This window comes from Sceloporus occidentalis, unplaced genomic scaffold (assembly GCF_023333645.1).
Source record: "Sceloporus occidentalis isolate IW3139 unplaced genomic scaffold, rSceOcc1.0.p SCAF_7, whole genome shotgun sequence".
Lineage (NCBI taxonomy): Eukaryota > Metazoa > Chordata > Lepidosauria > Squamata > Phrynosomatidae > Sceloporus > Sceloporus occidentalis.
The window spans coordinates 35,820,751-35,843,863 of record NW_028316987.1 but is presented as its reverse complement, the minus strand read 5'-3'; the positions used below and the strand labels follow the sequence as shown (position 1 = coordinate 35,843,863).

Here is a 23,113-nt window from a genome sequence, read left to right as displayed (position 1 = left end):
TTACAAGGTGCCCACATGCATTTCCTCAAGAAGATGTTAATCGCACCTGATAGCAGAGCAGTTCTGACTCCTGAGCGCCTTTTGTTAAGTGTTTTCTGCAGTCAAAGTGAGAACAACCTTCATCTCTGATGGTTGCTAGGGCATGGCATCTTAACTCAAAAAAAGCTTCTTTGTCTAAAAACAAGGAATTATATTTTTAAATGTATTTTTTACATATGCATAGGTGTTTTTGTGACAGTAATGCCACAGGATATTTTATTTATTATTTGCTTTTTAAAAAAATTAAGATGGTAGCTTTCTATTCCAGAATGCCTAGCAAGGTTTGAGGCCGCCACGGACGGAATAGGCCATACGGCAACTTTTGTACTGTTTGAAGAGAGGCCTAAGCAGCACTATCAGAGCTAGGAGGATCAGGATGTGTTTCAGCAGTTGCAAAGGGTGTACTCTGAAAAGAAGGGGAAAAATAAAATAATCCAGTTAGGAAAGACATTTTTTTCTTTCATTCATTGATGATACTAACCGGTATATATTTTTTCTTTTGTTTTGCTGCTAAAGATTTTAAGAGGCTATGGCACTGTACAGACTGGCAAAAGCGCCGGCCTGCATACACACTAGGGTTGCCTCGGGGTGCTGCTTATATACGCCCCACAACCCTAGTACCTAATCTGTACGTCAAAATGGCAGTGCCCAGTACACATGAACGCTGCCATTTTGACGTGGTGGACGCTTAGTGTCCGCACATTCCGGCACCATTGTGACGCCGCAAGTGCGCCATTGGCGCATTGTGGCATCACAATGGTGCCACATAAAGAACCCGATTTTTAAGGGTTCCTTTTGCTCCTCGGGGAAGCCCCATGGTCTGGCGGCTGCGGCTTCCCTGCGGAGCAAACTAGGGCAGTGGGAGACCGCCTGCTTTGGGCGGTCTGTATCCCGCCTATATTTGAAGACAGCTACAGAGATACTTTAAATAGACACCCCCCCCCCCCCCCCAATATGTGAGAGTCCAGTTAATCATTACTAATTTCAGTCTGGTTGATTTCAGTTGGTCTGTTCAAAGCCAGCATGGTGTAGTGGTTTGCATGTTGGCCTACAACTCTGGAGACCAGGCTTTGAATCCCTACTCTACCATGGAAACTCACTGGCTGACCTTGGGCAAGTCACACGCTCTCAGCCTCAGAGGAAGCTAAAAGCAAATCACTCCCTGAACAAATCTTGCCAAGAAAATCTCATGACAGGTTAGCCTGAGGGTTGCATAAGCTGGAACTGACTTGAAGACATACAACAACAGTTCAAATTATAAATATACCTAGATCCCACTCACTGTCATTTTAGTTGGAGGGATACATAAAGTAATTTTCCTCATTTTGGTCAGGGATGTAGACAGAGACTCTCCAGAATATATGTCTAATGTTTGCTTCCCACAAATGACAATGCTGAAGGAAAGGTGTTTCGCCCTCATGCAGTGGTAACTAATATTGGGAATGTGCGGATTGTGGCTCACTCAAAAGCAAAACAAGTTACCTCTTCCCACTGCAATGTTTTATTTGCTTTAGAAGCCTGGCTATTTCAGTTGCTCTCAGTGTTTTATAGGTCTTGATCCTCTTTTTTGGGGGGAGCAACCATACCACGCCCAGACTAGAAGACAATTTGCTCAGTCTTGTAATATGTGCTGAATTGCTCTGATTTACATAGGTGACTGAGTGAAATCTCCCCATGCTGCTGGATCATGTTTCTTGCTAGAAATTGGATGAATAATGTCTTGACTGGAAGTCAGTCCTGGGTGTTAAAAGTCATATCACTGGGCATAGAGAATGGGATTCTGGCAAGCAGCTGGCTAGAGAAATAAAAATTAAAAGATATTGTGGATGGAGAGAGCTTTGCATAGTGAAAGGGAACAGGAGGAACCACATAGTAGAAAGCTACTGGTGAGATTATATGATTGGTCTTTGGTTATGGTGAGCAAAGTGTGACCATTGGGCTACATGAAGGCATCTACAGCTGTTGTTGAGGCCCCTAAGAGTCCCCAGGGCCCCCAATATGACTTTTAATTGTTATCTCAAAATTCCCCCCATACGATGTGGAAGGACAATTTTGTCATGCGTGCCCACCCACAGGCTATTTTAAACCCAGACTTTCTTCAAACCAGTAAATTAAACAGAAGTTGACTTCAGGTTTACTTCCTCATACCCTCCAGTGCTTCACCAATGTATACTGACCAAGCAACATTAGCGTGTGGCTAAAATGGCAAACATTATTAATGAAGAAGAACTCAAGTTAGCAGAGACTGCAGCTACTCCATTTACTTTAGTCTGAGTTTACCAGGAAGGGTGAGATTTCACTCCCTCCTTTCCTCTCCCTCCTGCTGAGTTAACTGAGTGCAAACTACTTCTGTATTTTGAATTCACTTTGCAGCAATTAAAGGAAGCTGAGGACAAAAGGGGGAAAGTGAAAGGAATAGAGAAAAAACTGGGATGTTTAAAAATATCTAAAAATGGGAAGGCAAACAATGATTAGAAATTCAGAGACATAGCTGTGTTAGTGTGGAATATCAGTATGCAAAGCACCTATGAGACTAACGGGCGGGATACAGACTGCCCCTTTGGGACGGCCTGCAGGTGCCACAATCCCTGCTGGAGCATCCAAGCATCCAAGTTGGCTCTTATCTGAGAGATTTTATCTGTGAGATTAAAAGCATCACAGCAGGCTTTTGTTAGCTCTAATAAAAAGTTCTGGGTGGGGGGCATTTGTATTAGATCCCTTACCACCCTGAACAGCTCTGCTGGACAAGTCTTCGCAAACGCAATAGAAGCAGAATAGAAAGACTTCTTAGCTGCATCTATTGCCACTCCATAGGATTTAAGAAAAATCCTATGATGTGTCTTGTTAGATATGAGTCAAGTTTTTTTCCAGTGGTGCTAATGATGCCACTGTGATTAGCATCTGAGGGAGTAGACTTATGTTTGCAAAAGCTTATGCTGCAACTTCTTTTGCACCCATGCACAAAGGTGCGTCAAGATCCCTTTGTATGATTATTAGGAATGTACTTGCCAAATTAGGACAGTTGGATGGTATGCTACCTGCCTTAGAGTTTCTGAGTTTACAACAGTCCAGCTCCCCCTGCATGGTGAATGATCATGTTTGCCTAGGAGAATTGGGTACATTTGAGGAGGGGGTTTTTTTTGTCTCCCCCTAAAATGTTTTTAAAAATTGAGCAAGACCACAGTAGGGGAGTGGCCCTCCAAGGTGCTATTGAGCATCATATGAGACAGTTGCCCAGCCCTGATTTTTGGCACAGAGGATTAAAACATTGTGAGTTTAAGATATTTTAATTCATCAGTATGCTAAAAAGTCCCATTTTAACTTGCAAGCAATTATCTCATTTTACCACCCCTTCACACATTCTGCTTCTTTACAATTGAGAGCTCCATGCAGCAGCAGGTTGTGCACTGATTGCTCATTTCAGGCCTTCTCCTTTGCAAGATCCTAGTGCCTGACACCATGTTTTAAGTTAATTTATTTTCAGCCACTCATTTTGATATTGTTATGAACCTTTTTGATGAAATATTAGAAAGTTTCTCAAAGCCTCAAAGTCAAGATAAGTTGCACCAGAAGGGATTTACCTACCTGTACCAGGAGATGATGTCCCAAAGGATAGTCAGTAGCTACAGCCAGAAGGAATGGGTAAAAAAGAAAGAGAATCAAGAATTGAGTATTAGTTTTCAGCCACATGTATTCTATACATTACTAAAAATAATTGTACGGTTATAATGGCATGCTGCTTTGAACATATCTGCACTTAAAGCTATGTTTCCTAAGTGAATAATTGGGGACTGATGTGTTTTTCCTGTTGTTCTATGGAATGTTGCTTGGAAATTGAAACTATACTTTTTTTTACTGATCAAGAGCTCTTAACATGACATAAGATTATGGTCAATCTGGATATCTACTTGCCTTCTGGTACTTTTTGCAGATTGCAACTTTGTCTGTTAATCCAACCCATTTGCACACTGGAATGGATTTTGATATCTGCATGGATTTAAACCTATTGGTGGAGTATTCTGGATAGATTAAAGACCACTTTTCTTAATGTATTGCTTTATTTACAATATTTCTTTTCACAGACCAGACATGTGCTCCAAGGTGTCTCTATAAGTTGAATATAGCATTACTATATTATATGGATGTTATTTATAATTTTGAGTACTTCTATGCATTTTGTACTTGATGGTATTGCAAACTTTTTACTTTTATGACTCCAGTTGTAATTTGCCTGAGGTGTTTGTTTTCTTTCTTTTTTGTTCCTCTTCTTGGAGCTATTAATTTCAACACTGCATAAATTATATAGTATCAGCAAGTATCAGCAAGAGGGATTTATTTATTTATGATATTTCTGCATGGACTCCCAGGCCAGCCCACAAGGGCTCCCAAGGTGATAAAGAAATGAAAACAATGAAAGCAGTGCAAAGGTAAAAACATCTACTTCTTGATCAGGAAGGATAATCACCTCTTTTAATCTGTGTTTGTGTGTTGTGTGTGCCTTCAAGTCAATTCTAACTTATGGCAACCTTAAAATAAACCTATCATGGGGTTTTCTTGGCAAGATTTTTTCGGCGCAGGCTTGTCTTTCACTGAGGCTGAGAGTATGTGACTTGCCCAAAGTCAGCCAGTGGGTTTCATGCTGAGCAGGGAATTGAACCCTGGTCTCCAACAGGGAATCTTTATTTTTCTTTTTAAAGAAATCCAGAAAAAATACATCTAACTGGAATACCTCTGTCTCCAAAGCATGCAAGAGTGCAATTCTTACACAGGGGGCAGCTACAGGCAGAGAGCCTGTTTCTGCTTGGGGTACTGAGTAACAATTATGAGTGCTTATCATGTTGTATAAGATATAATAGTATATTGATACATTACATGTGCACAGTTAAATAGCAAGGGTAAAGGGAACCAATTTTTGTATCTCTAAAAGTTGTTGTATTTGTGGCCATGCCCTTGCAGCTGCAGTCTATATGTGTGCCATTTCCTGTGCTTGTCCTTTGTTTTGTTTGCGGCGAACAAACTCAGAAGTGTTCAGCCTCTTGGTGGATTAGAACAGGGCTTTGGAAACATGCAACCCATCTGCCACATGAAGAACCACAGCTGTTTCTTTAATCCTTGCTAACTGCATTTGTTAATGTTGCCACTGAAATCAGCCATGTGACTGCAGCCTCCTGTAGGAGGACACTGCTGAAATTTGGCAGCCCCTAAACAAACAAACAAACAAACACCATTCTTTCCCTTCCACTTTCTTCCAGAGAGAAGAAGATGCCAGTCTGCAGTCTATGGTGATGGTGGATCTGCTCTGGAACCTTTTCCCACTGAATCCTGGCACTGAATTCTGCCAGGTATTTATTTTTTAAACAGATTATATATGCACTCTTTGCTGACAAGTGCTGTACTATTGCTAGAGTTTGGAAAAATTACTTTCTGGATTCATTATCTGTTCATTTAATTCATACCCTGCCTTTCTTTCAATATGGAATTCAAAGCCTCTGGATTTCAAAGAGATTGTCACATCAGTTTGAGCATAAAACGGAAAAGGAGGGAGAAGGAATGTGGTAGAACCTTTGTGATTAAATAAATAAATATATAAAAATAAATTAGCTAGGCTCAAAGGTGTTGCTAGACCACTTGCTCATCATTTTAGGATTAGAACCTCTAGGGCCCCATTCCCACTGGCTTATAACGCAGGTCAAGAATAGAATTATGGGTGCATCGTTCCCATTTGAGCACGCATTTGATCTTCATTGTGCCGATTTTGTTCCCATTGGAATTTGGATCTGATCCCCATGTATTCAATTTTTCCTTGGAAAACCCAAATCAGTGGTGGATAAACCGGTTTAAAAAGGGTGTACATTTTTAGAGGTTTTTCCTGTGCCTCCTGAGTCTGATTCGGGGCAAATAAATGGGAACAACAAGGGTGTCTGATTCAGGAACTTGGGGATGGGAGGAGCAGTGCTCAAGGGGCTGGCCTGGGTGTGTCACCTGCTTGTTCTCTTTCCTGCTTTACCGGCGCCATTTTCTCCCATTTGCATAGCTTTTCCGCCGGTGGAGTGGGAAGCAGGGTAAGGCATGTGTAGACAAATTTATTTTTTTAAATTAAGCTTTCGATCGCCTAGGCACTCAGTTGGGTGTCCAAACATAGCAAATTGCTACATTGACCTCCAAATGCGGTAAATGCATTATGCCCCCCTGCAACCTCCCCCCTGCTCCACATGCATAGATCAATGTGTGAGGAGACCCATTGAACACCATTTTTAACTATTCTTTTTTCTTTTTTTTACATGCCTGCTTGATTGCTCCCCAAACAGCCCAGGGAGCAATGGGGGAGGCAAAGGGACTTGGGGGGATGGAGGCTCCCTTTTCCCTTTCCCAGAGGAAGTCTGGGAAGACACAGGAGAGCCTAGGAGGCAAAGGGACATGGGGGAATAGAGGCTCCCTTTTCCCTTTCCCAGAGGCACTCTGGGAAGACACAGGAGAGCCCGGGAGGCAAAGGGACATGGGGGGAATAGAGGCTCAATTTTCCTTTTCCCGGAGGGGAAAAGCGCCTGAGCGACTGATTGGCTGTGACGTCAAGCGCTTAGGCGCTTGATTGACAGCTGCTTTTTTAAAAATAGGTTCCGGAAGAACAATGGGAATGGGGAGCAAAAAAGTCCGCTTCAAATTACAACCGAGAAAATTTCAATGGGAACGAGAACATGGCTAAAAAAAACCCAAGTCTGTTTGCCCCTTTTTGTAATGGGAACGAGGGAGCAGATTCGAATATGACTTGGAGAAAAATCAGAGTCAGAATTGCGGCAATATAAGCCGCTTTTTTTTGCCCAGTGGGAATGGGGCCTAGAATCCCCCAGGCATTATGACCATTCTGGGAGTTTCATTAAAAAAATCCTGCCAAACCCTCCAAGCTAGGTTGCAGTACGGTTGTAGTTGAAACTAAAGAAAAAATTGTTAAACTAAAATTTTGCAACTAAGCCCCATGAAACACACTCAGGCCAAGGGCACATATGCAGAAGTAAAGACCATATGCAAATGATTAATATATGGGACAGTTTTATGAGCCAGGTGCTGAAATGCAGGTGTTCCAAAATAGCAACAGGCCTTCATGAGTCAATTTGGAAGGGAGTCCTGTAAAAATCTTGAGTTTATTTTGTAATTCTAAACTTACTAGTGGTAACGATTGCCCCCTGTACAACTTCTCATTTTGTCCATTACTGCTGTGTCTTGTTGGGTCTTCATTTCTCTGACTTCCATCTTGTCAGGTAGGATTGCCAGATCTCAGGGCCTGGTCCTGAGTCTCCAGTTTTTGTGGAGATGAATATGCAAACTGGGCTCAGATCCAGGAAAGAGGAGAAGACTGTGTGCAACTCTCAGCTTGGTTAGTTAGAGAAGCAGATTGCTACAAATGGCAAAACTTAATTGGTTTATTGTTACAACTTGCAAAGACTGGTGTGTGTGTGCCTATTATTTACTGAGCTTCCTCCCTTCCCAGGTCTTGTGGCACCAGGGCTCATCCTCCGCTATGCTCTGCATCCACCTTCTAACTGGAAGCAAGTGGGCTAGATTAAATGTTGCTTATCCCACCTCCTTAAATAACTGAGAAAGAATAATATCATTCTATCTTAATCTGGGACCATTCCCTTTAGCTAAATTTCTATCTTAGTTTCAAGACAGGAAAACATGTTTTCCCTCTCTCTCTGATGCATATGTATGTTTGTGGTTGAATGAAAAGCTGTGAGCAACAGTGGTTAATACTTAATATGTAACACTTAATGACACTACCAGGTGCCATCATTAGGTCTCAGGTTTTGGCCTGAAAACCTCAGGGCCTCTTGTTCTGTGGTCAGTTGTATGCCATTTCATGCTGTAACCTCAGTGGTGTAGGCATCATGTATCACTAAAATGCTGTAAGTACTGTATATACTCATGTATAAATCAAGAAATTTTAGTCAAAAAAATTGATCCAAAAAACCTGAGTTGACGTATCCACGGGTCAATACAGGTACTATAAGTACTGTAATTTAACTGTTTTTTTTTTTAAAAAGGAACCATCCCTGGTAAAAGACAAAATTGCAATCTGTCCTGGAATTACTCCCCCCCCTCCACACACACACATTCTCTCATCCAGCCAGCCCTTATTTTGAGTACAGTTATGCCTGTCTTTAGTTCCTTTGTTACATGCCCCTAGATTTTATCCTTGACTTATCCATGGGTCATATCAAAATCCATAATTTTGGCCCTAAAACTTGCCCTCGACTTATACCTGAGGTTGACTTATAGTTGAGTATATATGGTAGTTGTATGTTATATTAATTTGTTGCTGTATTGTTTATCAATTAGATATTATTAGTATGGTATATATGTATAAATGTGTATATTTTCTAGCATAACAAAGAGGCAGCTGAAGAAATCTCTCGCAGATGAAATGGAGACTAGCCTTTCCTGGGGTCTCTCGTCCTACTACTCCTCATCTTTGATTTATATACACCAGTTATCTTCTATGTGATAAATCAAACAAACAGGAATTTGGAGCTTTACGACTAGAGAAAACTAATGACTGTTTAAGAATTTACGGGCTCCCCAACACAGCTTCACATTCGGACAGTGCTGCTGGGCACCTCCCAGAGACTTGTTGCAAGTTGGCCTTTTTATTGTTCACTGTTTGGTTTAATAAATATATTGGTTATTTATGTTCTCTAATGTATGTTCTCTAAGATAGAGCCTTGTTAATTGCTCATGTAAAACCATACCTTTTATAGCTGTCCATATTGCATACCTGTTTCTTGTTTTGGTGAAGCCACTCTTTTACACCTTGTCTGGCTGCTTTGGGGCGTCTCTCAATGAGATTCTGCATAGATGCTTCAAGCCATTTCTGCAGGCTCTGTTTGGAGATATCGTTTCCTGCTTCTTCAAGGTGATTCATAGAACTTTCAAGCCATTTTTGCACTTTGATTCTGAAGGCTGCATCTTGGTCTCTTCTTGTGGACTCACCAAGCCATTCTTGCACATTCTGTGTAGATGGTCCAGCACCATCTTGAGCTCTACTTGTGGATTCACCAATCCATTCTTGCACATTCTGTGTAGACAGTCCAGCAACATCTTGAGCTCTACTTGTGGATTCACCAAGCCATTCTTGTACATTCTGTGTAGATGGTCCAGCACCAACTTGAGCTCTACTTGTGGATTCACCAAGCCATTCTTGCACATTCTGTGTAGATGGCCCAGCAACATCTCGAGCTCTACTTGTGGATTCACTAAGCCATTCTTGCACATTCTGGGTAGATGGTTCAGCACCATCTTGAGCTCTACTTGTGGATTCACTAAGCCATTCTTGCACATTCTGGGTAGATGGTTCAGCACCATCTTGAGCTCTACTTGTGGATTCACTAAGCCATTCTTGCACATTCTGGGTAGATGGTTCAGCACCATCTTGAGCTCTACTTGTGGATTCACCAAGCCATTCGTGCACATTCTGTGTAGATGGTCCAGCGCCTTCTATTTCCAGTTTCTTAACTGATGCTTTTGATAATTCCTGCAGGTTCTGCCTGGATGCTACTGTTTCTTTGTCTTGGGGACTCTTTATGGATGTTTCAAGCCAGTCCCTCGAGTCTTTTCTGGTTTCTTCAGGACCTTCTGTTTCAGGGTTTTTAAAAGATTCCTCAAGCCATTCCTGATCATTCTGTTGCACTAGAAAGGATCCTTCATCTCTTATGCTTCTGAAGGATGCTTGAAGATTTTTGCCCAAATTCAGTTTGGATGTTTCATGACTTCCTATGTGTGGTTTAAACGATTCTTGAATTTTCTCTCTGGATGCTTCAGAACCTTTCTCTTGACTGCTTTCAGTGTATGGTTCAAGCCTCTCCTGCACAGTTGGTTCAAGCCTCTCCTGAACAGTTGGCTGGGATATTTCTGTACTTCCTTCCTGAAGGGTTTTTGTAGATGCTTCAGGCATTTCTTTCACATCCTCTCTAGTTACTTCAGGTTCAGGGCACTGCTCCTCAATACTTTTAATGGACGGTTCAAGCCATTCTGCCACAGTCTGTTTGGACGTTTCATGGCTTTCTTTTAGGAGGATTCTTGTGGGTGCCTCAGAGAATTCCTGCATGTTCTGCCTGGAAGATGCTTCAAGCCCTTCTTTCACATCCTCTCTAGTTGCTTCAGGGCACTGCTCCTCAGTACTTTGGATGGATGGTTCAAGCCATTCTGCAACAGTCTGTTTGGATGCTTCACGGCTTTCATTTAGGAGGAGTCTTGTGGGTGCCTCAGAGAATTCCTGCATGTTCTGTTTGGAAGCTTCCCCTTGCAGGCCTTTCAAGGATTCCTCATGCCATTCCTGCACAGTTAGATCACATGTTTCATATCCTCCTTTCTCTTGGAGATTTTGTTTGGATGTTGCAAGCCATTCCATCACATCCTGTCTGGATGTTTCAGGACATTCCTTTTGAAAATTTTGTATGGATTCTTTAAGCCATTCCTGGAAGTTCTCTCTGGGTTGCTCTGTCAAGCTTTTCATGGATGATTGAAGCCATTCTTGCACATTCTCTATGGCTGCTTTAGAACCTCTTGCTTTGAGATTCTCCATGGATGCTTCAAACCATCTCTTGTTTATGCTACTTCTAGAAAGTGGAGGCACAATAACTGTCTCTCCCTCAGAATCTTCTTTCTCATCCATTTTGGATGCTTTATATGCTTGCTGTTCTTTGAGATCTTGGATACTTTTCACAGATGCCTCCAGCCATTCCTGCACACTTAGATGGGTTGTGTCAGGCCCTTCCTCTTTGAGGTGACTTATAGATGTTTTGAGCCATTCCTTCACATCCTGTCTGGATGCTTCAGGAGATTCCATTTCAAGATTTATAAAGCTTTCTTTAAGCCATTCTTCCACACTCTGTTTTGATGCTTTAGGACCTTTCTCTTTTAGGCTTTCTATGGATGTTTGAAGCCAACCCAGGACATTCTCTCTGGCTTCTTTTAAATCACCATTTTTAAGGTTATTTATGGAAGCTGCAAGCCATCCATTGCTTAGGTTAGTTTTTGGCAACTGACTTACTTCAGGACTCGCTTTTTCAAGAATTTCAGTCTCTTTCTTTGTACTTTTTGTGTCATCTTCAGGTCTTTTAGCACTTGTACCTGTTTGCCATATGCACACATAACTTTTTTTGCCTGCTCTGTTCATTTGTGATCCTGAGTGATCCATGTCGACTTCATACATCCAAGAGCCACAGTAGTCCTTCCTCAGCTCCTCTATCTGTCTATGAAGATCAGATCTAGCGCAGTGACTTGGAACAAAATAATAAACCCAATCAAGAACTGCTTTAAAGCACAATGCTAGTGGGATCTCATACTAAAAGCTTATTCACAGTCTGCATTATGATCATTTGGGATTATTCAAAGCACTGTCCCATGTGTGATGGAGGCACTAGACAGACTCTGTGATGGGATGGAGGGGCCTTTGGGAGGTGTATCTGTTGAGAAAATTCAGGAATCATTTAAAGTTGGACGGGACAGTGGGGAGTGAATATGTGCTGGTTGCCTGAAGGGTAAGATTTGGCATTACTCAGGTTCATATCATATAGCTGAAACTAAATACTGGAACTTGTTAAAGCATTTACTATTCTACATGATATAATAAACCACATTAATTTTCTTGTTATTTTGTTAATTCTGACTCAAACTCTTCTTTCACCCTAAATCAAGGGGTGGTCATGCTTACCATAAAGAACACAAAGCTAACCCACAAGTGTGTCCACACTGAAGTCACCTGGATGCCCAGTAACACAATCCAGGAAAAAGGAGAATTAGGGGAACAAGGGCAGGGTGAGTGGCAGGGATTCCCTAAGTGCTGGAGAGTTGCACCCAGCCTGGGTAAAAGGATCTGTTACACCATGTATTTTTATTTATTTGGTATTTAATTTTTCACCCAAAAGTGTGGTTCCAGAACATAGTAAGAAAAAACAAATTGAGATAAACAATTATACTATCAAAATACAATTAAACAAATAATAATAATAATAATAATAATAACAATAATACACTATTGAACTGAGAACAGGTAAATGTGCCTACTTATACAGCCATAATAATTTCTTGTTTTGCATATTGCTTCAGAATATTTTCCTTTCCTTGGGGAAAGAAGACTTAAATATATTAGGGAAAGTAATAAAGAATCGTGGAAAAATAAATAGGAAATTGTGATTAAGAAAGTGGAAGATAAAATGGGGTATGAAGAAGTAAAAAAATATAATTAATGATATTTTCCACTTCTCCAATAATGATTGTTAACTTGATTGGAATGTATTTCCCTCAATGCTGTTTTAGGGAGGGGGAGAGGGGAGAAAAGTATATTATGAAATGTGGATTATATAATTTGTAATATGTACTGTGTAACGACAACAACAACAACAACAACAACAATAATAATAATGAATATTTTCTGATAATGTTACTTTGGAACTCTGAAACAGAAATTTTTTAAAAAACTTAGTTTTGCCCAGATTGAAATGGATGGTTTTATCATTCAGATAACAGGAGTTTGACAAGATGATTTAACTACCATTGCAAAGCAACAAATGCAGAAATCTGAAGGGGTTTTTATGGAGGTACCCAAAATAATGGACAGATCAGTCTAAAACCTTACTGCTGTCTTTTGGTACCACTAGATAACACACCAAGCTGAGTGACTCTGATCATGAATGTGGTTGTGTATAACATAGCAGATGGACATAAAGACATGCAAAAACCACAAGTACAGATTGTGTCAATAAAGCATTAAATAATTCCTACAGATCCATGGTATTTATTGCTTGACTATTAATGAGATATTAATTAATTGATTAATGTCCTGCCTTTCTCTCGGTGCATGACCCAAGGCACAACTCCTTAAAAATACAATACAGTTAAAAACTCTTAATATAAAACACATAGAATGCATAGATATTTAGAAATGCTTACATATGTATGACTATATGCAACAAAATTGGACTTGTATTACTGGACCCAAAATCCCTCTCCTCTTCTAGAATATATTTTCAGAATTATAATTATTACAGCTATAATCAATGTAAGTTCTGTACAAGGATATGGAAGAAGGTAAATGGGTAACTGTTTTCTGACATTCTGGTAATTGTTATATTCTGAAATTGTGAATATATATATATATATATATATATATATATATATATATTGTGTATACACCTTTGTAAGTATTTTTTAATTTGAGAATTTATATATTGCTTTCTATGATAAAACTAAAGCACATTAATAAAACAATACAAACAGAAACAGGACTAATGATAATGCACCCCACTTTAATACAAAATGTACAGTTTTCTTCTTCATGTATTGATTTTAATGTTAAAAATCAAAGCACTGGTAGAGAATCCTACCCCAAGATCCAGTGGATGGAAACCACCCTTATGCCACTGGACATCCCCATGGATATAGGTCTATTGGCAGTGGTGGTGGTGGTTCTGCTGCTAATAGGCCATGAAATGGGGCAGTCCAAGGCGGGGAAGGCATAGATCAGAGACAGCCTTGGCCCCTTAAGGTTAACTTGGACTTGAACTGTGCAGAATTTCAAACAGAGGATGCCTACCAATACCCAAATTATGGTTACCCAGGTTATTTTTATTAGTTGTTGCATGCCTTCAAGACATTTCTTGAATCTTCAGGTGATTGTATCATGTGGTTAACTCGGCAAAATGTATTCATGGGGTTTGTCATTGCCTTTTTTCTTTGGACTGAGAGTGTGTGATTTCCCCAAGCTCACTCAGTGGGTTTCCATGACTGGGTAGGCATTCAAACCCTGGTCTCTGAGTCCTAGTCCAGTGTCCACATCACTTTCACCATTCTGGCTCAGTTGCCTAAAGGCTCTAAATAATTCACAGAATATGCAGATTCACTATTTTTTTTAACTCTATAAATCTGGATTTCATGTCAGAGCTGTTACTAGTATAGTTGTAGAGGTTCTGTAACAAATGCAGTGTTATAGAACAAAATATTTGCATTCCAAGTTGTATTGGGTTCTCAATAACATTTTATATTTGAAACTCTGCAAATATGGGAATTTTCCCCAAATGAATATAATGACTTTTTATCATTCTAATTTAGCCATTTAATGCTTCCTTGTCACCAGAGAGCCCATCCTACATTTATCCACCTATAATTGAAGAAGCTGCTGCAGGATCCACTGTGGAGGATTCTGGGAAGCATTCTAGCAGACACATGTGGATGAGAACAGACTGCCTGGGCCAGACTATTTTTACATGCTTTCGTGATACGAACTCAGAATAAATGCATTGAAATCATTGGGACTTGATGAACCATTACAGTCATGGAGCCTCAGGGTTTTTTTGTTTGTTTGTTTGTTTGTTTCTGCTTTTTGTTCCTGATCACATAGAGAGCAGCCATGTATACAGAAAGCTCTTGCATTAAAACCCATTGCTGTCTATATGAAAAGAGAGTCATACAACTGAGAGTGGAGGAGGTGGATTAGCATGTTCGCCTTCTTTTATGTTGATAGAATATGCTTAGATGAAGTTTATGTAGTGTCACAATGCACCACAGATTGATACAATCACATAAAAGAACATCCAATCCACATTCATAATGAGCAAAATATCTCCAAGTGTAGCTATCAGTTTCAGGATTTAAAGTAGGGATGGGCAACTTCCAGGCATTCCTACGGATTTGATTATTTGTGGTTTTGATTAACATGTTCTCTGTAGGATTCTCTAAGTCCCCCAGAGCAATTCTGCTAGAAGCTGACCATAGAGTTGTGCTTGAGAACATAGAAATTCCTAGAGAAAACACTTCTCTAGGCATTTGTAGGTCCTCCAGCATCATTCTATGATCAACGTCTGGCAGATGTTGACCATAGAGTTGCACTAGAGGACCTGGAGATTCCTAGACAGGCGTTCTCTTAATTAAAAAGAATAGTGTTTTTTTATTTGCAGTTTTCCCACATTCCTGGGGGTCTTTCACGCTTAACCTCAGTGAATGTGAAGGGACTACTATTTTATATTAACTGATATTCAGAGAATTGCATTGCAAAACCCAGAGAAATGTGAATACTGAAGGACTATTGCATTCCAGTTCTCATATTGGTTGGCAGACTAGTAGTGAGTTCAATGACATAAGTCCAACCACAGCCCACTTTGTAGGCCATGCGATGGTTGGAATTGTGTTCTGAGAGTGAAGTGATCAAAATCTACCCCCCCACACACCACAATCTACCTGTTAATTGTAGCAGCGCCACCAAGATACCCATTTGCATGTTGGAAGAGAGTAGGCAGAGGAAGAAAGACACATCCAACTATTTTCCTTTTGTTTGATGCACAGCAATAATTTCTTCCTCAGTGAACTCCCAAGGACTCCCAGGAGGTCCCTAAGGATGCCTGTCACAGAAGATCCAGCTACAGGAAAATATAGTGAGATGCATCTCTGCTCCTCTCTCACTTCTTCAATGCACAATTGTTTGTCTTGGGGAGGCTGCTGCATTGAAAAGCTGTGCTTATTAGGTGGGCTATGTTTCATAGCTATAGGCTAGAAATACATCTCCCATTGCATGATAGTGGGAGAACCAGTGTGGTAATGTGTTTTGTTGTTGTACTACGAATCTGGAGACCAGGATTTGAATCCCCACTTGGCCATGGAAACCCAATGGTTGACTTTGGGCAAGTCATAATCTCTCAGCCTCAGAGGGAGGCAAACCCCTCAGGGGGAGGCAAACCCCTTCTGAACAAATCTTGCCAAGGAAATCCCATGTAGGTTTGCCTTAGGGTCACTGTAAGTTGGAAACAGCTTGAAAGCACCAAACAACAACTCCAGGATCTCAGCCGTTGATTCCAAAGTGTGGAGTTGATAATTTTAATCACATATACAGTAAGATAATATAGGAGGAGAAAGTTCAACCCAAATACTTCCATGAGTTGTTGATACTTACATTGTGGCTCGTAGCTCAGCGTTTTTGAGATCGTCTTGCAGGTGATTTATTTTCGTCTGAAGTCTCTTAGAATATGAGAATTAGAACATATGTTAGAAGTGAAACATAAGTACATTGATCTATCTCACATACATTTAAAAAACCCTTCAGGCTTCTTCCTGAAAACATGTTATTTCAGAATGGGGTAATTTGTTGGCTGAAATACAATTTTCCATCTTAGATAAATATGTCGAAACAATTGAACCGATGTCAATTTTTATTTTTCTAGTTTCCTAGGATTGAATAGGTCTACTCCAGTTGGAGCACTTCCACAAAGTATTTTATATTGGAATCAAGTGTCTCAGGACAAATCTTCCACTTTAAAAATGATTTGAATGATTCCTTCATTTCTACAAGTTATACTATCTTAGATTAGTAGCACACAATGGTCGCTTGAAGCAGATTACAAAGGAATGACTGTTCCTATGGACAAATAGACTTACCCCAATCATTTTTAAAAATACAGATGGATTCTATCTAGATTAGGCTAGATAGGAAATCTCAGTCTGTCTTGTTCAGGACAACATTTAGGCCCTCCCTTTGGGTGGCCATGTACACATTGCCCTCTCCCTCAAGTGTTCATAAGGGAACGCAGGTCTGCATTCTGTGAAATATGCATGTGTTGTTTCATAGATACAATGTAGATAGAAATTTCAAAGCTACTGCTATCATTTAAAGAGACAAGGACCACATCTCACCATTCTGAGGATGACTGATGGGATGACTTGTGTGCCTGCTCTATTTCCAAAGTCTCTGGTCTTTCTTATTCTGGTTCTTTAAAATCTTAAAACTGAATTTTTAAGTTACTGCAATGCTAGATATTTGAGGAATGAAGGAAAACATCACAGGGAGAGGCAGAATTCTTATGAGGCAGGCAGTACCCTTCAATATGCCCCCTGTAGCTATATCCCCACTTTTTTCCCCAGCTCCCTCTCTAGGACAAGCATCCTACCTCCTAGCCAGGCCCATGATGTTTTCCAGTAGGATAAAATACTTATCCTTTCAACTTAGAAGCATTCATAATATTCTGACAAGCAGAAAATCTGAAAATAGCCATTGGGGAAACTGCTGAATGCAAATGTGCATGTATGAAATTCTTTGCTTGTTTTAAGTCTGTGGACAATGGAGCATCCACTCAGTTGATATTTAAGCTCTGGGATCCTTTAGAGCAAAATTGTTTTACATTCCTACTGAAACTTATCTTTGCAAGATTTTTTTTAATGTGCATATTTCACAGATTCATACCCACTGCTCCCTCTTTCCAAAATAAAAAACTGGGCTACACATTTTAACAAAAAAAAAAACATTTCCCAAGTGTCAAGCCTGAACTTCCTTTTGAACTGTAAAAGCTGGAGAGATCATATTTGCCTCAATGATATTGAACCACAAGTAGTAAAATAGAAATTCATGTGGAAAGAACTGGATCTTTTTGCGTAGGAATAGGTGGAATGTACCTCGATATGTTTTCCTTGTTCTAGCAAAGCTGATCTTGTTTCAACCATATGTAGTTGTTCCTACAACATGAATAAAAGGCAACATTTTAAAGAATGCAAAGAGATATCCATAATTCACATTAAATAAATTGGGGATTTTTGGTTGTTGTATTTTTTTTTAATACTGTTCATTTAACTAAAGTGTGATTATTTCTAGTCGTGTGTGTGTGTGTGTGTGTGTATTCTTGAAAATTATACTGCCATTCTGCCTTTCCAAAGCCTCCAAGGCTGCTTACAGTTGGATTAAAGAACAATCGCTCATAATAAATGCACAGGAAAACAGCAAGGTTAGAAAGACAGCAGTAATCTGATATTGTTAAATTAGAACTCATGTAATCAAGATACAGTCAGAATTTAAAAGGTGTCCAAAATCTCAGCAAACAGAAAGGTGAAATACCATCAATATAGATCCCTGTCAGATGTGTCCAAGAGGGCATGCCATAGTTTGGGTCTCTGGGTATCTCCCATAAAAAGAAAGTTCTTTGTTTGCAAATATCAGTCTTAATTTCTGATCCAGGCAGACAGTCTGAAAGCATGGGCTGGGTTATATGGAAGCCCCTAGGGATCCCCTAGTCTTAGGCCACTAGGAGCTCTCAGAACTAGTCCTTTGAATAATATTCAGAAATGGACTGCCTTCTGGCATTTAAGGCAATGGTGAATTATTCTCAGTTGTACAGGACTCTAAATACTCTGGCTGCCATGACTTTGACCAGTGTTATTACAGTTGGCATGCAACTCACTCGAGATAACTCTTATTCATCCCTCAGGACCAAACCCACCCTGATCCCTCAGGACCTTGCCAAAAGAAAGAAAAGAAAAAACAGCTGAAAAACACATTAAAAGCACTCACTGAAAGCAATTGCGGGTTCTTTTGAGGGTCCTCTGGGCCCATTAAAGTAGGTAAAAGTGTGGAAATCTCCTTTCTGGACTGTCAAAATGGCAGCTGCAATGGAGACTTCCAAAGTGATTTAGGAGATGTGAAGTCAAAGGCTTTCACGGCTGCAATTCATAGTTTTTTGTGGCAGGGTTGGGCTATGTGGCATGTTCTGGAAACATTTATTCCTGATGTAGCCAATTCTCTGAAGATGACAGCCACAGCTGCTGGTGAAACATCAGGAATAAACTCTTCCAGAAGATACGCACACCCTTGCAACAGTCCTGAAGAATTCAAATGCATGGCCACTATTTCATGACTATTGAGTTAGTTTTAATTGTCTACCCCTATGTGGAGAATTTTATTCCCCTTGTGAACCATGACAGCTGTTTTTGATCATTTTAGTAAAACTTTTACGATAAATTAAACCCAATCTGTCTGTCAGTCCCAAAATAATCATTTTCTTCAATTCTATGTCATTTTTTTCAATACCTTGAAAAAATCTCCTTTTTTGTCCTCCATCTTCTTTTCACAACACTCCAGGTGTGTCTAAACAAAGAAAGAGTGTGACAAGGACAGGAGTTTCCATCAGTATCACCATCACCAAGGAGAAGAAACTACAGCTTTGTTCGTAATGGAAAAATAATAACCCTAATCATAGCATTCACATTCTGTGGGTTATAAATGAATGCAGCCTCATGTGAAAAAGCCATCATAGAAATTTCATGTTATCCAATGTTATAGGTAGTGTCCTTCTCAGTGATGGAGTCAATTCATATATTCAGCTAACTGTCACCAAGTACTGAATAACCAAGTGATACATATATATGAGCCAGCTTTAGTATTATGTACCTATCAATGGACAAGATTCCTTTCTATATCTAGTTAGGTATTTATTTCTCACCTATCTACCAATAGGTAAAGCTGAGCAAAGTCTGGTCCTTCAGACTTTGTTGCACTGCATCTCCTATCTGCCTTAGCCAGTGGTGATGAAGGCTGGGAGTTTGTTATTGTGTGCCTTTAAATCATTTCTTACTTAATGGCAAACTTATCACCGGGTTTTCATGTGAGAATTTGTTCAGAGACAGTTTGCCCTTGCCTTCCTCTTGGCTGAGTGTGACTTGCCCAAGGTCACCAAGGGAGTTTCCATGGTTGAGAGTGGATTTGCACCCTGCTCTCCAAATATACTAGTACAAGGAGCTTATCGCATGAACTTCAAAACCATCTCAAGCCCCCTGGGCTACAGTCGAGACACGGGATGGAGGCAGGGACATGGGATGGAGGCAGGCATTATCACATGCTAAATCGCTGCCTCATCTCCTGCTGCCGTTAGCTCGGTTCCCAGCTGCACTCCACCAGCACTTTTTCAAAGTCAGAAGCTTTCCAGCTTCTCCAGCAGAGAGCACTTGCTTGGAAACAGCCAGTGGTTACTCCAAGGTAGGCAATAAGATGTTGGTTTGTATTTTAGTATGGAAATAACTCACATTGTTTCTCCCAAGGCTACCAGTGGAACAGAGTGTGTGTTAGTTTAGAAATTTGTACATAGCTGGGACTGTGATGCATTTGGAAAATGGTTAGGGTGCAATCTTTTGGAAAGGTCTCTTGCACAGGCCTTAGTGAAATAAATGAAGGCTACGGAATAGCACTAAAGGTAACGATAAAGGTTTTCTCTTGACATAATTGTCTAGTCATGTCTGACCATAGGAGGCAGTGCTCATCTCCATTATGAGGCCAAAGAGCCAGCATTGTCAAATGCTGTTCTTCCCACCAAAGTGGTACCTTTTACATGCTTTTGAATTGCTAGGTTAGCAAAAACTGGGACTAGTGAGGGGAGTTCACTCCATCATGCAGCACTTGGGCCTTCACCTGTTGACCTGCTGATCTTGCAATTTTCAGAGTCAGTGTCCTGACCACTGAGCTACCATGTCCCTGTCACCATGTCCATGGCAGAATAGCACTACCATGCACAAAACAGGAAAATTTCCAAGCGTATTGTGCCCATGTGTTTGAGAAAGGCTCTACTTTGATGAAAACATTCCCTTGAATATATCCTTCTCCAAAGATATGTGTTGTTGTTTTCACTTGAAAGATGTTTGTCAGTCCAATGCCACATTTTTACAGGCAATTTTTAATAAGCTATTAAAATTAATAAGCTATTAGTGCTATTCTGTAGCCTTCATTTATTTCACCGAGGTCTGTGCAAGACACTCTTCCAAAAGATTGCACCCTAGAAAGGAAATACAGTCATCTAATGAAAATTGGTTACTATCTCAGGTAATACCTTTGAAACTTTTTCCAATTCATGCTCAGACACTATGCTGCTTAGCTGATGTTGCTGACTCCTGGAAGAATCAGAGGTCGGAGCAGAATCACAGCAGGTCAGTGTGTGATGAACCATGGTTGTCCTTAGACAGTCTTGTTGCTTGGCAAACCGACTGTCACACACTCTAGAAACAAAGAGCTTAAAATAAAGAAATTATACAAATTTTAAAAATGAATTGGTTTGCTTCTATAGAAAACTGATTTCACCCTCTTGTTTTTTATTAATTTAAAAAAGCACATAAATAAATATCAAACAACATATATAAATATTTTCAACACTACTACAAAATGCACCCCCTCCCAGGACTATGATGTTTATCACATAGAGGTTTTTGGAGCTCAGATCCAATGTGACTGCGGGTCCAACGATGCAACTTCACGTTATAATGTGAATGTGTTATCACACACGATTCCTTTCTATGCAGGCTCCTTTCGTGACGCTTCCGCAGTGATTCCAAGGTGACCCCTCATTTTGTTGGAAAAAAGTGAATTCACAGAATTCTCTTTCAAGCTCACTTCGATTTCACTCCGAATTGGTCTGGTGTGGAATGCAACTTTACTTCTGCTCTGGTACACCACCGCAACCCCCCCCCCCCCGGTTGCAAGTTTCCCATGATGCAGTGCTGCAATTTCCCCCCATTTCCTTTCGGTGATCCTTTCACTTTCAGGGCAACTTTCACGGCAACTCATTTTTGGGGGAATATATCCATGTGTGTATGTGCATGAATGTGAATATACAGATCTGTCTGTCTGTCTGTCTGTCTATCTGTCTATCTATGTGTGTGTTGAAATTGCTGAAATGAAAGGGCAAATTAAAAAAGGGGATGAAGACACAGAAATATTCACGAGCCAAATATTCACGCAATCATACAATTACGCAAAACAGGGAACAAGAACTTAGCCCCTTTTCACCCCAGAAATGTACAAGATCACGATGCATTCAGACCCCCACTGAGCATGCACAAGGGTGCCGATTCAAATCATTGAATCCCACCGGTGTGGTAATACAATTTGCACTCACTCCACTTTGCTTGACTCCGCATCATGTGACTTGCCTTGGATTCGATTCCCCCTCGATTCGCAAGGGCAACGGAAGGGCAACCAGGTGTGATAAAACATTCATGTTATAACGTGAATTCGCATCATTGGACCCGCAGTCATGTCAGATTTGAGCTCCAAAAACCTCCGTGTGATAAACACCTATGTATACTATTTAATTAATCCATTTTCCAATTGCAGTTACTCTTGTGGAGGTACTATACCCTTTTTTTCTTAAAAAAAATAACATATACTCTACACATTTCTTCTATACATTTTCAGAGACATTACTTTTTCATAATCCTTTTTAACTTTAAGTCTACATGTTTTCATCTTCTTGTTTACAAAATAATTATTCCAGGGATGCTATGCCATACTTGCCAACTCTGTCACATTTCTGGGAGTCAGCAAGGCTGATCAACAGAAATAGTTGAGTCACTGAAATCAGGTCTATGAAATGTACAGAACAGTTAACAGTTAACAGTAAATTAGCTTCATAGTTTACCAAGAAAGCAGTAAAGTTAGCAGAAGTTTTTTTGACAGGTTCCTGCAGTTACTACTTTAATACCTTTATTCCAAGTAGTTCAGAATGATGTTCCCAGATTGATTTTAGGGTCCTTATTAGCATAAAAAAAATCAGAGTGCATCATGTATCTTCAGATCATTCTGGGCCCCCAAAGTTAAAACTATATTTTATTATTTAGGTCTTCTAGCAATTCTAGCTGCAATAAAGGCTATGAAAGTCTGCACTGAAATGGTGGAACTTAAGTTCACCATGTGTACACGATTGCACTTTCCAGTTTGAAACAAAACATAGCTTTTGATTCAGATTTAAGACAGGGTAGATATAGGATGACTGGGAAGTTTGGCCACGAACAGAGCTGGCCTAAGACATTTTGTTGCAGGAGATGAAGGACAAGATGTTGCCTCTCCTAACCAGACCGACTATTGAATCTAATCAAAATGAGTCCACATCTCAAGGCAACCCCTGAGGGAACCAGGGAAACAGCTCTGCCATCACGTTGCCCCCAACTCTCTGCATGCAACAGTTGGTGCCCTGAGCCAGCTGCTTCACTCTGCTTACTGACAGGACAATTGCTAGCCAACAAGCCTACCTCATAAGAATTTTCTTTAAAACTGGATTGAATTTATTACTGATGGCAGACTCCTTTTTTGGGAGCTCTCAGTTAAAACTGAAACTGTGATGCATTTTTACTTAGTTATGATTCATGTACTGAATCATAGGACCACAGAGTTGGAAAAGACCACAAGGGCCATCCAGTCCAACCTCCTGCCAATCAAATCACCCCCGACAGATGGCCATCCAGCCTCTGTTTGAAGACCTCCAAGGAAAGAGATTCCACCACCCTC

General features: G+C 40.3%; 1 protein-coding gene across 1 annotated transcript in view; it reads right to left on the bottom strand.

The window, feature by feature from the left end:
- Positions 1-312: 312 nt before the first annotated feature.
- The window catches only part of LOC149309509 (uncharacterized), a 28,134-nt gene continuing 5,333 nt past the window's right edge, over positions 313-23,113 (bottom strand). Inside the window, exons 3-10 of the mRNA XM_089532430.1 lie at positions 20,664-20,843; positions 18,875-18,931; positions 17,470-17,529; positions 15,977-16,041; positions 10,720-11,285; positions 8,810-10,656; positions 3,625-3,662; positions 313-445 (exon numbers count right to left, since the gene is read on the bottom strand). Coding sequence (XP_089388556.1) covers positions 313-445; positions 3,625-3,662; positions 8,810-10,656; positions 10,720-11,285; positions 15,977-16,041; positions 17,470-17,529; positions 18,875-18,931; positions 20,664-20,843 — 2,946 coding nt within the window. The remainder of the gene's footprint in view (positions 446-3,624; positions 3,663-8,809; positions 10,657-10,719; positions 11,286-15,976; positions 16,042-17,469; positions 17,530-18,874; positions 18,932-20,663; positions 20,844-23,113) is intronic.